Here is a 15248-nt window from a genome sequence, read left to right as displayed (position 1 = left end):
GGCCTGTTCAGAAGTTTCTGCAAGTGCTTAATCCATTATGGCCTTTTAATCTTTTACAGATGTTCAATGCCTTCTCCTTCCTTGCCCTCAGTAAAAACAACAACTCAAATGCTTACATTTCTACAATCTCGACATATGGTCTTTATGTCCATTCCCCCCCCTTCCATTTTAACTGCCAGCTGCTAACTAATTTTCTTTTAACTTCACACATACGTACATTTCACATGCTCCATTACAACTTCTTTACCCATGTAAACTGCCACTGCTGTAAGGAGCTATAAGAACTAAGAAAATTGCAGTTCACATGGATTCCTTCTTAGCAAATTAAAATATTTAAACACTGTTTTCTCTCTCGTCAGGGATGAGGAACCCGTGGCCTTCCAGATGCTGTTGGACTAGAACTCCCATCATCCCGGCAGATTGGCTATGCTGGTTGGAGGCTCACAGAAGAGCAGCAACATCTGGAAAGCCACAATTCATTCTCAATTCAGGCTGAATTTGGATTGTTTTATATTTATACTGGATGTACTGATTTTTGGGTTCCCCAATTCCAGCTCCTTGTTGTGACCGATAAGTGAAGTAGTGACTTGGACATTAAGCTGGAGGTTACAGCAGCCTCCAGATGTTTTGGCCTACAACTCCCATGATCCCTAACCACAAGGACCAGTGGTCGAGGAAGATGGAAACTGTAGTCCAAAACATCTAGAGGGCCGAAGTTTGGGGGTGCCTGGGCTACAGTGTCACTGGCTTAGAAGCTCGACCAGGTTCCTGGCTCCAGGCCTGATGCTAGTGACTGGTGAAGCACTGAACCAGAGGCTACGGGCCTGATCAAACAAACCCCATGACACCAGGACCACCAGGGTTCCGGTTTCCGCCTGCAGGAATGGCGGACCTGTTTTCCATCTCTCTGACCTTCGTGAGGAATTTGGCGGTTGCTAGGGGAGTAAATGGCAACCCCCTACCCTCTCCGGGGGTTACGGAGAGGGGCCGCTGGCCCGCGATGCCCCCAGACCCACTCCGACTGTTTTTGGAGTGGGGGGAGCTTGGGCTGAGCACTTACGAGGGCCAGGACTCCCGGACGCTAATCTGCATGGCGGGGATTTCCATGGTTAAAGAAGATAATTAGGCTTAAATCTATGGACATACTTCAGAAGGAGGGGAAGAAGCGCTGTTTACTGCTGAGAAATTTATGCTGCTGAGGGAGAGGAGTCAAAGATTGTACTGCATCTGGAAGAAGGATTGATGGGGACGGAGCGATAAGGGAAGTGAGTTTTTATTTTATTTTCCTTCATATTGTTGCCTCGTACCTTCCCGGACGCGATGTCCTGGCTTGTTTGGAGTGAAAGAGAAGCAAAAGACTGTGTGAGTTGAACTTTATAACTGTTGTCACTGAGCATATTTTTTAAAGATGTGGAGTTGCCGATGAGAAAAGCCCCCCCCTAGTCGGACGGAAGGAGTTCTGGACGCGCTCGGAGGATTTATGAGCTGTGACGCACTTTAAATTGGAGCAGCGACCTGAAGCTAAGTTCAGCTATAGGGCAAGGAGATCCATTAATTTACCAAGAGTTTATGGTTTGATGTTTGGGTCTCCTGCCTGAAAAAGCTGTAAATTCTATAATGATCGTAAATCTTCATGGCTATGAGAGAAAACGAAAGTGATTTGAGCTTTTTAAGATGGCGCTGCTTCGGGCTGCTTCGACGCAACAGGGAGCTCCATTAAGAAGATTTATGGGGAGGCTGGACTGATTAACTCACACAGGAGAAAGAACATCTGTGAAACTTTGTTTGATATTTATCTCAGCGGCTGGGAAACAATCGGATGAAAGTGGAAAACATCTATGTGACTGTAAGGGGAAGATCTGGATTATTATGAACTTGGAGGACGATTTGAACTTTAGAAAAAAGACGGCAGTGGACAGTTGCGAGGAATTCCCAATTTCTTGAAGCATGGGAACCCAAATAAAAAATTCTTTAGATGATTTGGCATAACATTCGGTTTGATTGATATATATATGTGTATAATTTGAAATATTGAATGTGATATAATTGGTTTTAATTGGAAAATTAATAAAAATATTTTTTAAAAAAAAAGACACCAGGACCACCAAATGTTTCTTCTCCTGGACCTGAGAAACTGAGCACCTTCCTCACAACTTCAATGGTGTAGGTGGGAGCACTCCAAGGAGGAGGTCCCTAGTTCTCCGAAAGGAGGCAGAGTATCTGTTTAAGAAATTTATATACCTCATGTTTCTTCCAAAAAGAAAACGCCTACTAAATTTAAAACATAGGGTGGTGTTCAATTCTTTTTTACTCAGAGGACACTCACTGAAAATAACAGACCTGACTGCACTATATATTTAAAGCACTGTGATACCACTTCAACAGTCATGGCTTCCTCCAAAGCATCATGAAATCTGTAGTTTGTTAAGGATGCTGAGAGTTGTTAAAGGGTAAAGGTAAAGGGACCCCTGACCATTAGGTCCAGTCACGGACGACTCTGGGGTTGCAGCGCTCATCTCGCTTTACTGGCCGAGGGAGCCGGTGTACAGCTTCCGGGTCATGTGGCTTGTTGACTTGAGTCCATGGGAGACCACTAATGGTGCTTTCCTCAAGTGGTTTAGTGATCCTTTTGGCGCATATAGAGTAAAGTGGTCCTTAAAGGTATAGGAGTTTAAGAAAGGTGGACTGGAAACGGTGACTAAAAAGGCCCCAGTTCACTTCCTGTCTGAGTTGGAGCAAGTTGCTCACCAGGAGCTCTCTGTGGTGCTGCAACAACCAACCTGCTTCGCTTCCTTGCGCCCCTTGGGCTCCTCCATGGGGCCAGAACATGACACTCTTCTATTTATGTATGTTTGCTAAGCAGCTTTATTTTATAGGCCACTTCAAATCTAGAGTGGTATGGAAATTCTCAATCAGCCCAAGGAAAGCCTGTTCAGGCAGCAGAATCTCAAAGCAACCCATAGAGGTCTGAAACAGTGTGACTATTGCCACGGTGTTCCCAGAGAATCAAACTGCTCCCTTTTGACCTACTGGATCCATTTCTCTTGATGAAACCCTTTCAAGGTAACAATTAACTAACCTTCCACCAACACCGGTAGGTTCAAAGAGAACAGTTATAATTGCCTTTTGCCATTTTAAGAAAAACACACTTTGCATTTTCACACAACGTTCTGAACAGAATTTTGACGCAGCTTGTATGTATGCATATGGCAAGTTGTTTACGGTACTTACTCTGTCTCCCTTTAGTCCTGGTGTTCCGCATTCCCCTCGCTCACCCTGCAAAAAATACATATATTATTGGCATGATTTCATGGTGATGCTTCATACAAATTATTTGTTTTTTGTAGAGGAAGTTGAAGTGTCACATTCTCTGGTTATTCTGACAATCTAGATCAGGGGTGGGAACCTGTGGCCCTCGCAATGCTTCTAGACTACAAGTCCCATCACCCCAGACCACTGACTATGCTGTAGTTCAGCAATGCCTGGAGGACCAAAGGTTTGCTGCCACTGATCTAAATTATCATGTTGAAAGCACTTAAGCAGAAGAAATACACATCAAAATCACCATAAGCCTGGAAAGCATAGGAGCATCTCTTTTATGTCCCTCAAAACTTCAATCTGCCTGCCCTGTGTTGATAGGGTCATTTTGCAGCTTAGTTGCTAAGTGGCACTGAATTTAGTCGTATATGGCTGGAGTCAGGGGTTTCCTGCTACTGTTCTGTTCTTGTTAGAGAGAGAGAGAATTAAGTTGTTCTCAAGTTTCCTGACCGGTGTGTCCTCTAAGCCTTCTATCCTACTAGTCCTTACCAGCCTCTTTCAGTCCAGAGCAGGATCCTAAAGAACACAATACTACTACTCTGAAGAAGCTTACAGTGCAAAAGACTCTAGCTTGTGAAACTTTATGGAGTGTATTCCTATCTCTTCCTTCTTTCATCTGGTTCTATTAATATTATTCTTTTACAACTCATCCCCTATATTTTTAATGCATTGTGTTTGTAGACATCTAATTATAAACTGCTTAATATGGCAATACTATATAAACAAACATTTGTGAATCATCTCACCTTGTCTCCCTTATAACCAGCACCTCCCTATTAGAAGAACAAAATAAAGTTATTTTAACATGACTAATACAATATCAAGAATATGATAAACAAATATGCTATTTAATCAGCACAGGGGGCAGAGCAATAACCTGGTTGGAGAAAGAATGAAATGCCATACTTTGAAGAGAGAGAGAGAGAGAGAGAGAGAGAGAGAGAGAGAGAGAGAATAGCATGCTTCTGATCTTCATACAGAGCTCTCTCCATTCATTTAATTGGAGGAAGTCAATATTCATGTGCAAAGAAATGAATTAACAAATTGGCTCCCTTCATTAAAATGCAGAGAGAAAGGAAGTGTTCATCAGCGCTTCCAGATGCAAGACAGGCTGCTGTTTCTATAGGATAGTGGGGCAATGATTATGCACCACATACATAAGCATTCTTCCAAAGATTTCAAAATCCATCAACTCTTGGAGACGCCGTTTGAAGTCCCACCGTTTCAATACCACTGGCAGCTTGATTTATTTACACTGCGATTGTAGACTGAGTGGTTCAAAATTGGGAAAGGAGTACGACAAGGTTGTATATTGTCTCCCTGCTTATTTAACTTATATGCAGAATTCATCATGCGAAAGGCTGGACTAGATGAATCCCAAGCCGGAATTAAGATTGCCGGAAGAAATATCAACAACCTCAGATATGCAGATGACACAACCTTGATGGCAGAAAGTGAGGAGGAATTAAAGAACCTTTTAATGAGGGTGAAAGAGGAGAGCGCAAAATATGGTCTGAAGCTCAACATCAAAAAAACCAAGATCATGGCCACTGGTCCCATCACCTCCTGGCAAATAGAAGGGGAAGAAATGGAGGCAGTGAGAGATTTTACCTTCTTGGGCTCCTTGATCACTGCAGATGGTGACAGCAGTCATGAAATTAAAAGACGCCTGCTTCTTGGGAGAAAAGCAATGACAAACCTAGACAGCATCTTAAAAAGCAGAGACATCACCTTGCCGACAAAGGTCCGTATAGTTAAAGCTATGGTTTTCCCAGTAGTGATGTATGGAAGTGAGAGCTGGACCATAAAGAAGGCTGATCGCCGAAGAATTGATGCTTTTGAATTGTGGTGCTGGAGGAGACTCTTGAGAGTCCCATGGACTGCAAGAAGATCAAACCTATCCATTCTTAAGGAAATCAGCCCTGAGTGCTCCCTGGAAGGACAGATCGTGAAGCTGAGGCTCCAATACTTTGGCCACCTCATGAGAAGAGAAGAATCCTTGGAAAAGACCCTGATGTTGGGAAAGATTGAGGGCACTAGGAGAAGGGGACGGCAGAGGACGAGATGGTTGGACAGTGTTCTCAAAGCTACGAACATGAGTTTGACCAAACTGCGGGAGGCAGTGCAAGACAGGAGTGCCTGGCGTGCTATGGTCCATGGGGTCACGAAGAGTCGGACACGACTAAACGACTAAACAACAACAACAACAAAATATCCTCGCCATTACATTTGCTACCTACCGCTCTCCCAAGCAGGTCAAGGCAGTTAACACGGTTCTCCCAAAGCTGTGAAGTAGGTATGGTTAGATGGCCAAAGATTGCCCAGTGAATGTCATGGTTGAGTGGGGGTTTGAATCTGAGTCTCTCCAGTAATCTTCTGGCACTCTAACCAGTGAGGCAGGTTCATTTGGGCAAATGAAACACTGCCCCACCAATTTCAGTCTGCCTTTAGCCAGCCCCATCCGCCTGTCTTCTTAGGACTTAGGTAGTACCAGTACTTAAGGAAGAACTACCTATCAGCTTCCCCCTCCCCCTTAGTCTCCTCATTCCCCTTATAGAACTCAGCAGTGAGGAAGACAAAACTGTCATTAGTTGGCTCTTCCCACCATTAGCTCTGTTTCCAACCTACTGTTGGGCTCCCTGCCTTCTGTCCTACCAGCTGTGGTTAGACACAACTCCACCTTGATCTTTCTTAGCCTAGGGCAGCGCAGCTAAGTCTTGCATAGGCTGCTGTGACATCTGAGATGATAAGTTAAAGGCAGCAAAAGGAGCTACGATGATGGCTCTGCTTGCAAAGTCCCACTGTGACAAAAGAGCATATCAAAAGAAACAGGACAGTCAGAGAGGAGACAGATTAAAGAACAGGGCTTGACAGAAAGCAGAAACACACTTCACATTGAATTACTGGCAATAGCAATAATTCACGCACCTCTGCACCTTTTTCTCCAGGCTCTCCTTTCTCAGCCTCACCCTGGGGGAAAAGGTAGAAACCAGTGAAAATACTTGGAAATATTATTTCCTTTTATACTACATTTACACCCAACTTTGACCATAGTCTTATTAAAAAATATAACAGTCAAGACCAGGAAATTTCTTTCAACTGGAACTTGCCGAAACTCAGTTCCAGCACCTCTCAGGCGGGTCCCATTGCCATTGTAAGAGAACAAGGGAGGCGTTCGTGGTGATTTACCTTTTCTCCTTTAGTTCCTCGATCACCTTTATCCCCTCTGCCACCATGACCACCCTTGAGGGGACAAGGAGAGAGAAATATCATTAATAGAGTATATGCCCTCTTTGTTTTGAGAGCACATAGAGTTGCATAAAGTTTGCACATCCCAATTTCTGTGAATAGATGCAATTTTAGAAATCATTACTGGAACTGAAATGCTATGCATGGCTCCAAAGCAGGGAAGAGTGTGACCAGGTGACCTGTGTCCATGCTCAGACAGCTGTCTGGGTCCTAAATGTTGATGGATAACTACAATATCCCTGCTTTCTCTCCCTTCTTACAGTTCTTTATCTTTAAACCACATTTGGACTGGACAGTCTGTCAAACAGAGAACTCCTTAAAATAGAGGGCTGTACCCTGTAAAGCAGAACACATGGTCAGCCTAACTAAACCTGGTGCTTTTTATACTTTGTTCTTGAGTGAACAATTCCTCCCTCTTTTCTTTCAGGCACACTTAAACATATTATATTCTCCTTTAAGCTTTTGTGTGTGATAGTTTGCTCTTATAAGCAGGAAATCTGAAGCTTCCAACTGCCCATCACATATACTCACAGGTGGTCCTGGAGGTCCTCGGTCTCCCTTCTCGCATTCACAGCTCTTTTGCTCACACTACAGGTTCAACAGAAACAGCAATGTTAGAATTTCACCTTTCCAACTATGAACGTAATTGTCCCAAATTGTCCCAGGATACTAGTGGTTCATTAGTCTGGTGAAAACCTGATACTATCCCCCAGTCCGCTCCTCTTACCTGTGGGGAAGAGTTGCGGTGGACCACATGACCACCCACTCTCCTCCAGGGGCAGAGGCATTGTTCCGCGTTGCCCGGAGGATCCCGGCCGTGTCATCATCCAGCCGGCCAATCGGCTGGCTGGGGGGCGTGGCTGGGACCATTTAAACAGAGGCGCAAGCCAAGGGGCTTCCTCGTTGCTCGCGTCCTCAATCAGAAATGGAGAACTGGAGTTAAGTCTCATCTCCAATGTAATACTGGACTTTGGGGGATACCATAATCAGGAAGAAGTTCTTACTGGACCCCAGGAGAAGGGAAGTGTCTTGTCTATTATATTATGTAGAGCTCTTGTGCCTGCACAAAGTCAGGTTCAGCACAAGGCCATACAGAAAGTGCCCGCCCTTCTCCTTAGCCTGGAACTTAAGATGAAGAGTGTGATCTCCAACTTGTCCTCACTCTTGGCTTCAGAGCCACTTGGGAACAGTGAAAAGTCTTGCTTCTTCTGAGTGCCTCTGAAGCCAGGTGTGGCATCTAAGTTGAACCCTGGTCCTTATAGGAACACACACAAGGTAAGTGGTGATCACCCACAAAGACTGGCTATATGAGGCCCACAAAATTGTGTTGGGTATGGGTACAGCTATGGGTATCACAGTGTCCATGCGCCAGGCAGTTCAATGCAATTACAATTTCTCAGAGACTGACTAGATGTCATGGCAACACAACCCATGTGCCACATTGTAGGTAGTGCAGTCTACCTACAAGTCTGGGGGCAAGTTAAAGCCCAAGGAGGGCTAGACAGGAGACATTTATTTGATGTGATCTTCTCTCAATATACTCCCCCCCCCCCGCCGCCGCCGCCGCCGCCATTTTCAGATGACTATCAAAACCCCATTGGGAGAAAACTGGCTGAGAAGAATTTAAGATGCATACCACACTACTGCCCACCTTATCGAGCAAGCCCCGCCCCTTCTCACACTCGATAGGAAATTGGTAGATCACCTGGATCCATGGCTCATCTCTCAACATGCAAAACTCAGGCGCTGGCAAAACGCACATGTGCTTTAATCATCTTGCCTCTTGCCTGGTTACACAGAAGTGCTTCCCCTATGGGAAGTTTTGTCGCATCCAAAGTGGCCTTAAATCCCCAATGGAATGGAATCTTTTCTATTCCCTTCCCTTGCAACTTCCCTTTCGTGTCTCTGTTGGCCTCTTGCTTCTGAGAACAAGTCACTCCGATTCCCACCCCTGCATCCGCTCCTCTGGTCCCACAGGCCCAGGCAGCCACCTTGAAAAGGAGGAGTGCTCCTGACCTTTAGTCCTTGCACAGCTGCTTGGGCCTCTCAGAGAGAAAAAACACTTCCATGCTGTTTCTGTTTGATCCGTTCCTCTTAAAGAGATAAAAGCTGCACACACACCCCATACATTTAAAGAACATTTTTCTCTCCCTCCACCCGCAAGGAATCCTGGGAAATGTGGGTGGTATTCAAACGGAGGCCACAGTCACACCATGCATTTAAAGCACTAGGAGTCATGGCTTCCCCCCAAAGAATTATGGGAGCTGTAGAGTGCTTTAATAATCAATTCCTCTTCACAGCAAACTCTTGGAGTTGGAGCTCTGGGAGGGGAATAGATACTCCCTAGCAACTCTCAGCACCCTGAACAAACTACAACTCCCATAATCCTTTGGGGGAAGCCATGACAGTTTAAAGTGGTATCATAGCACTTTAAATATATGGTGTGGATGCAGGCTATATTTTACTCACAGCAGACCCATCGAAGTTAATTAACATGTCTAAGTTAGGTCCCTTCATTTCAGTAAATTCTACGTAAAGCTTATTTTGTTAAGGGTGCTGGGAACTGTTGCTCTGTGAGAGGTAAAAACTACAGTTCCCAGGATTCTATGTGGGGTGCATGGAAAGTGCTTTAAATATATGGTGTATGCACAGCAAAAGATAACTTGGGGGGAGGGGAATTCCATGTTTATGCCGATGTGTGGATGATCCTCCAAGTCCTTTCCAATACTACAGTTCTATGATTCTATGATCTCAACTGCATTGCTTGACTGCAGCTTGCTCTTCCAACAATTCACTTGTCCCAGTATGCAAGGAGGAGAAACACACAAAGTAAAAATGGAAATGGTGCAAATGATGGACTAAGGTAGAGGTCTTTAAACTGTGGCCGCCAACCTGGTGCCCAGAAATCTCCATGTAGTTGCAACTGGAACCACACCAGTAGCAAAATGCACCTGGCACCTGGCTAATTTCCAACAACGCATGTGCCATTCAGTGGAATGGCAATATTGGGTTGTGTTGGTTGGAAAGAGCACCAGTTGGTGGTGATGGTAGCGATGGCATGTATTTGACGGGTGGGGCCAGCTGGATCGTGGAGGAATCACATGATTGTGTACATGTGCATCCCTTTTTCTTATGAGGACGTTGTTGTTGTTTTGCAGGGAAATGTTATCTGAGAATCAGCATATATTTCCCCATGAAAAGTGGGACCTGCAACAAAATGTTGCAGTGTGCAGTGCTGCTGATCAGGAGTCCAGACACTCCACTTCATTCCTCTTCCCACCCAGTTTTCTCCACTCCCCAAAATAATCTAACATGTCATGGTCGCAGAGCATGTTCAAGTCACTGGTCTGTTTTTTGTGTGTGTCCCCTCATCCCTCCATTCTAAAGCTTCCCCCATAAAGATCTCTTTTGTTGTACTTCAGCAAAGCTTCCCCCCCCCCCATGCCTGTTTTGACAACAAAGGCAACGACACTCACAGCTTGAACAGTGGAAATGGAAAGGATGATGGACAGGCCATTGCATACTCAAAAGCTGATCAACTTACCCGCTCATCAAATAGAGTTGCCTGGAAGATAAAATATATATTAGCATGACATGCCATTTCAACTCGGATTAGCCTGCTTAACAACACTGTTTATTTCAGGCATTTATGAATCGCTTTTCAGGTGAATCTCACAAAGTTGCTTACATATTGGAAGAATAAGCATTACTAAAACAATATCATAAAACAGTAAAGTCAAGGTGTAGCAGGAAAAACACTTCTGGAAATCCCAAAGTAAATGTGATATGATACGAGTCGTTAGCTCTATTTACCCAAACTTTGTGGTGAGTATGAATATGTTAAATGGAACAGCATGGCTCAAATCCAGCTGACTATTAGAAGATCAGAACAAATCCCATCACTTATTCCTTTCCATAATATGTTTTCTTCTAATGAGCCACTAGGAGCTCATTTCCTTATTTGTCATGTATATATTCACAACTTCTGCATCCAGTTCTCCCCTGAGAGCTTCGGTCTTCTACAATGTCTAATAATTCTTGCCGTCTGACCTTATCACGTCCTGTTGTTCTTCTGTGTTTCTATTTGACAGCAAACTGCTAATCTTTCTCATTATGCCATTGTATAATTAAGGGGCATAGCTCAGTAGTAGTGCATTTGCCTTGCATGTAAAGAGTTCTGGATTCAGTGCCCAGTATCTCCAGAAAAGAACGTAACAAGAGTCTGCTGGATCACACACCAATGGCCCAGCTAACCCAACAACCTCACACTGGCCAGCCTATGGGAAGCCCACAAGCATGGCCCGAGTATTCTCCTCTCCTTCTGTTTCCAGTCATAAGGCTCCAGTCACCTGTCACCTGAGCCACAGGCCACTGCTGGCCATGGGGAAAGACCTCCATCGGATCTGCTATGGCAAACCAGCTCCATCAGGCCTCCTCTGCCTGCAGCTACCATCTGCAGGGAGCCATTCCAGCAGTGGGAGAGAGAGCTGGGAAGCAGAACTCAAGTGCATCAGCTCTGCTGTGACAGGCCAGCTCCATCAGGCCTCCTCTACCCTAACGGTCAACCTGGGGGCAGCCATTCTATCAGACGGGGTGGGGGGGAGTTAGGAAGCGGGGCTCATCTCATCACCATCAGGCACCTCCTGCCCCTGAACTGTGCCAGCTGGTCATTATGGAAACAGCTGTTTAGAAATTGGTGCCAGAGTTGGGATTTGGGTTTTCCTCTTCCCTCCCTGTTCCCTTTCCCTTGTGTGTCATTTCAATTTTTAAGACTGTAAGCCTGTGGGTAGGGACCGCCATGTTTTGATTGCATGTAAGCTGCTCTGGGAGCATTTTTGGCTGAAGAATGGGGTACAAATGTTCTAAATAAATGAATAAATAAGAGCTGACCAACATAAGCCCTCTTTTCACCCGTGAATGTTCCCAATGAAATGTGCTGCCCCATTCATATGTTAAAGTTAGCACTTTAAGAGTGATGTATGATCTGAATGGGCACAAGGCTGGAATGCTACTGTTTCAAGCCACTGCGCATCACAGGAGCTGGGCAGGAATGGAGAGCTTACATGGCTAAAGTCATTCTTTGTGACCTCTTGGGCAGTCACCATATTGATTGATTGACTGTTTGATTTTTAGTTACAGGTAGGTAGCCGTGTTGGTATCTGACGAAGTGTGCATGCACACGAAAGCTCATACCCAAATAAAAACTTAGTTGGTCTTTAAGGTGCTACTGAAGGAATTTTTTTTATTTTGTTTGATTTTTATTTATCAAAATTTATATACCACTGGATTGGTTTTTTTGTAAAAAAAACAACAACAAACCCTCTAAGCTGTTTAGAGGGGGATGAGAATAAAATATTGAAAATACCAATAAAAACAGTTAAAAACAAGCATTTAACAATATCCAAAAGATGATTTTAAATCAACGGTAGCTGCATGAAACTTCTGCATGTTTGGGTAGGCTTGACTAAACATCAATGTTTTGAGCAGGTGTTGAAAAGAATACAGTGGAAGCAGGCCCGGCTCTAGGGGTAGTCTCGGCAGTGTGGGGCGCCAGGGTGCCAGGCCGGCAGGAGGGTGCTGCACGGCGAAGCCGCGCGGAAGCCATGCTGCGCACTGCGCACTGCGCACGCCGGACGCCGGAGCGATCTCCGCGCCACGGCGCCAGGGTGCCCAACCGGCTTGAGACGGCCCTGAGTGGAAGAGCTAGCCAGATGACAACACGCAGTGTTGATGCTGCCATGCTAAAACATTGGTTCCTTACAGGTCCTTATTTCTTAATTATTCATTTATTTGCAGCCTTTGTACGCCACTTCATAACATTAACTTCTCTGGGTGGCTTACAATCAATGAGTAAGAAAAACAATTTTGATATGAAGAAGCCACCCAACCCAGAGTAGCTAGGGCAACCCAGTCAGATGGGTGGAGTACAAATTAAATTATTATTATTAGGCATGAAACCATACAATCAAAATAAGCAAAAAATGAAATCATTGCACTCTCAAAGTTAAAGAAAACTGCCTCAGATTTAAAAACTGAGAGGCCCAGGCCACATCAGGTTTTTTAAAAAGGCGTAGGTGAACAGAAAGGTTTTAATCTGGCACCAAAAAGATCACCAGGCAATATTCCCTGGAATGGCTGTTCCATAACTGGGATGCCACTACTGAAAAGGCCCTGTCGTTGGTGGCTACTACTGCTGCGGGATAACTCAGTTGGTAGAGTGTGAGACTCTTAATTTCAGGGCTGTGGGTTCAATCCCCCTGTTGGGCAAACAGATTCCTGTATTGGACTAGATGAGCCTTGTGTTGTTCCCTTCCAACTCTACGAGTCTACGAAACTATAAGAAGAAGAGGAAGAGGAAGAGGAAGAGGAAGAGGAAGAGGAAGAGGAAGAGGAAGAAGAAGAAGAAGAAGAAGAAGAAGAAGAAGAAGAAGAAGAAGAAGAAGAAGAAGAAGAAGAAGAAGAAGCCTTTAAAAGATATTACTTACCAACTGGTCCCGTATTTTGTCTGATAGGTTGGGATCGCTGAGGATGAGCACAGGCTTCCCAGGCGAATCGCCAGATATCAAACGCAGTTTGGCTTGATTGGCAACCTTAGAAAGGCCAATGGTGATGAACGATATTCCAAGGGCCCGGGCAGCTTCAGATATGCCCTGCACATCAGGAGACTTTGGGTGGTCGATCCCATCCGTCATCAACAAAGCCACTTTGACACCTATTTTACGGCCTTCTGTTTTGAACAACTGGGTAGCGTTGGAAATAGCATAGTAGGAATACGTGCCGTGCCCGATAAAGGTCATCGCAGCAACTTCCTGCTTAAAGGTCTGCAAGTTTCTCCATTCGGCAAAAGGGTGGTCGATTTTGACCGAACTGCTGAACTGCATGATTGCCAGCCTGAAGTCATACCTGCGGACCCTGGTGGGCTTCATGAGGAAAAGCTTGTCGCTTAAGGTGGTGATGAACTCCTTCTGCTTATCAAACAGGACATCTTTTGCGCTTTCGGAACTGTCCAGGACAAAGATGATATCGATGAAGCAGACGGAAGCTGCAGAGGGCAAGATGGGGCAGAAGTCATTCAAAAACAGGGAACAAAACCGCAGTGGGGAAAAACAACAACATGGGGTGTTTTCAAACAGAAAGGGAAGAGGTAAGGGGAATTCCAATCCAGTTCTAGGTTCTTCTCATTAGGTGGTGGAACAAGCAGGCGTCAGTGGTGGTTCTGCTTGTGGGTTTCCTATAGGCATCTGATTGGCCACTGTGAGAACAGGATGCTGGACCAGATGGGCAGTTCCTATGTTCTCAATTCACATGATAATAAAGCCATAATAGTATTGCTGAAGTATATTCATTCACTAGGGATTGGAAGTGTTGATTTAACATAGGGCTGCAGTCCTTTAATATAGGCATGGGAAAACTGCTGCTGTCTAAATGTTCTCTTATTAGTTCGTGGCTCCATGTACATAGCGTATGTTTTCTGATTGTGAATTAAGAAACAATTCAACTGTGTTATATAAATATTGTTAGTATACTCTTAGCCTGCGTGTTGCTTTCTGTTTATCAGATTGTTCTGTTTTGCAACACAGGGGATTTTATTTTTTTATTTTTTTTGCAAGACGTCTGAATGTTGTCGGACTACAGCCTCCATCACCCCTGACCATTGTTCCATGCTGGCTGGAGCTGTTGGGAGCTGGAGTCCAACAACATCTGCAGGGCCATTGGTTTCTCACATCTGCTTTAATATGACATACATTTCATATAATCAGGACAGCCTGCATATTGCTGAAGGCAACCTTTTGTGTAGTGTATCTATTTATATTACAATGGCTTCTTCTGCTCCGTATTATTACTATTATTATTAATAAATTTAATTTATTAATGGGCTCAGGGCGGCTAACACCGGATATAAAACAGCTGACTAAATTACAACATAAGAACAAAATTAAATAAACATTAAAATTAAAATGCAGCCTCATACGGAAGGGAAAGGGAAAAGGAAAATGGAGGAGGGGATAAGGTTGGCTCCAGGCCAAAAGCCAGGTGGAACAACTCTCTCTTACAGGCCCTGCGGAAAGAAATCAGGTCCCGCAGGGCCCTGGTCTCAGGAGACAGAGTGTTCCACCAGGTCGGAGCCAATGTTGAGAAGGCCCTGGTTCTAAAGAAAACCCTAAGACGTTTGCCTGTTATGTGTGTATTATAGGGAAAATAAAAGCAACAACTAGAAATGAGTCAATTGCCTGAGCTGGGTGGGGCTGCCCTGCCTTGAAGGAGCAGGCATGCAGTTTGAATCTAGGGCTGTCCCGGAAAGCCAGGAGTTTGTGCATTGGTGACTGCAAAACTGGATACCTGCAATGTACTCTATATGGAGCTTCCCTTGTGCTTGATCTAGAAGCTGCAGTTAGTACAGAATGCTGCAGCATAATTGCTGACAGGAGTGAGAGCCTTTCAGCATATAACACCGCTGCTCAGAGGTCTGCACTGTTTGCCCATTTGCTACTCAAGGTGTCACAATTAATATACTGTATATAGCAGGGGTTCCCAAACTAAGGCCTGGGGGCCAGATGCGGCCCAATTGCCTTCTCAATCTGGCCCGCTCCCAGTCCGGGAATCAGCATGTTTTTACATGAGTAGAATGTGTCCTTTTATTTAAAATGCATCTCTGGGTTATTTGTGGGGCATATGAATTC

The 15248-nt window shown here is 44.7% G+C and overlaps 1 protein-coding gene across 2 annotated transcripts in view; it reads right to left on the bottom strand.

Annotated features, from left to right (window-relative positions):
* COL28A1 (collagen type XXVIII alpha 1 chain) overlaps window positions 1–15248 on the bottom strand; it is an 85485-nt gene that overhangs the window by 66315 nt on the left and 3922 nt on the right. For both annotated transcript variants that reach the window (XM_060280753.2, XM_060280754.2), the window contains exons 3-9: window positions 13053–13609; window positions 10112–10132; window positions 7099–7155; window positions 6508–6561; window positions 6247–6288; window positions 4065–4091; window positions 3232–3276 (exon numbers count right to left, since the gene is read on the bottom strand). In XM_060280753.2, coding sequence (XP_060136736.2) covers window positions 3232–3276; window positions 4065–4091; window positions 6247–6288; window positions 6508–6561; window positions 7099–7155; window positions 10112–10132; window positions 13053–13609 — 803 coding nt within the window. The remainder of the gene's footprint in view (window positions 1–3231; window positions 3277–4064; window positions 4092–6246; window positions 6289–6507; window positions 6562–7098; window positions 7156–10111; window positions 10133–13052; window positions 13610–15248) is intronic.

Source organism: Zootoca vivipara, chromosome 11 (assembly GCF_965207765.1).
Source record: "Zootoca vivipara chromosome 11, rZooViv2.hap1.1, whole genome shotgun sequence".
Taxonomy (NCBI): domain Eukaryota; kingdom Metazoa; phylum Chordata; class Lepidosauria; order Squamata; family Lacertidae; genus Zootoca; species Zootoca vivipara.
Note: the sequence above shows the minus strand (reverse complement) of the source record. Positions and strands in the feature narration are given on the sequence as shown.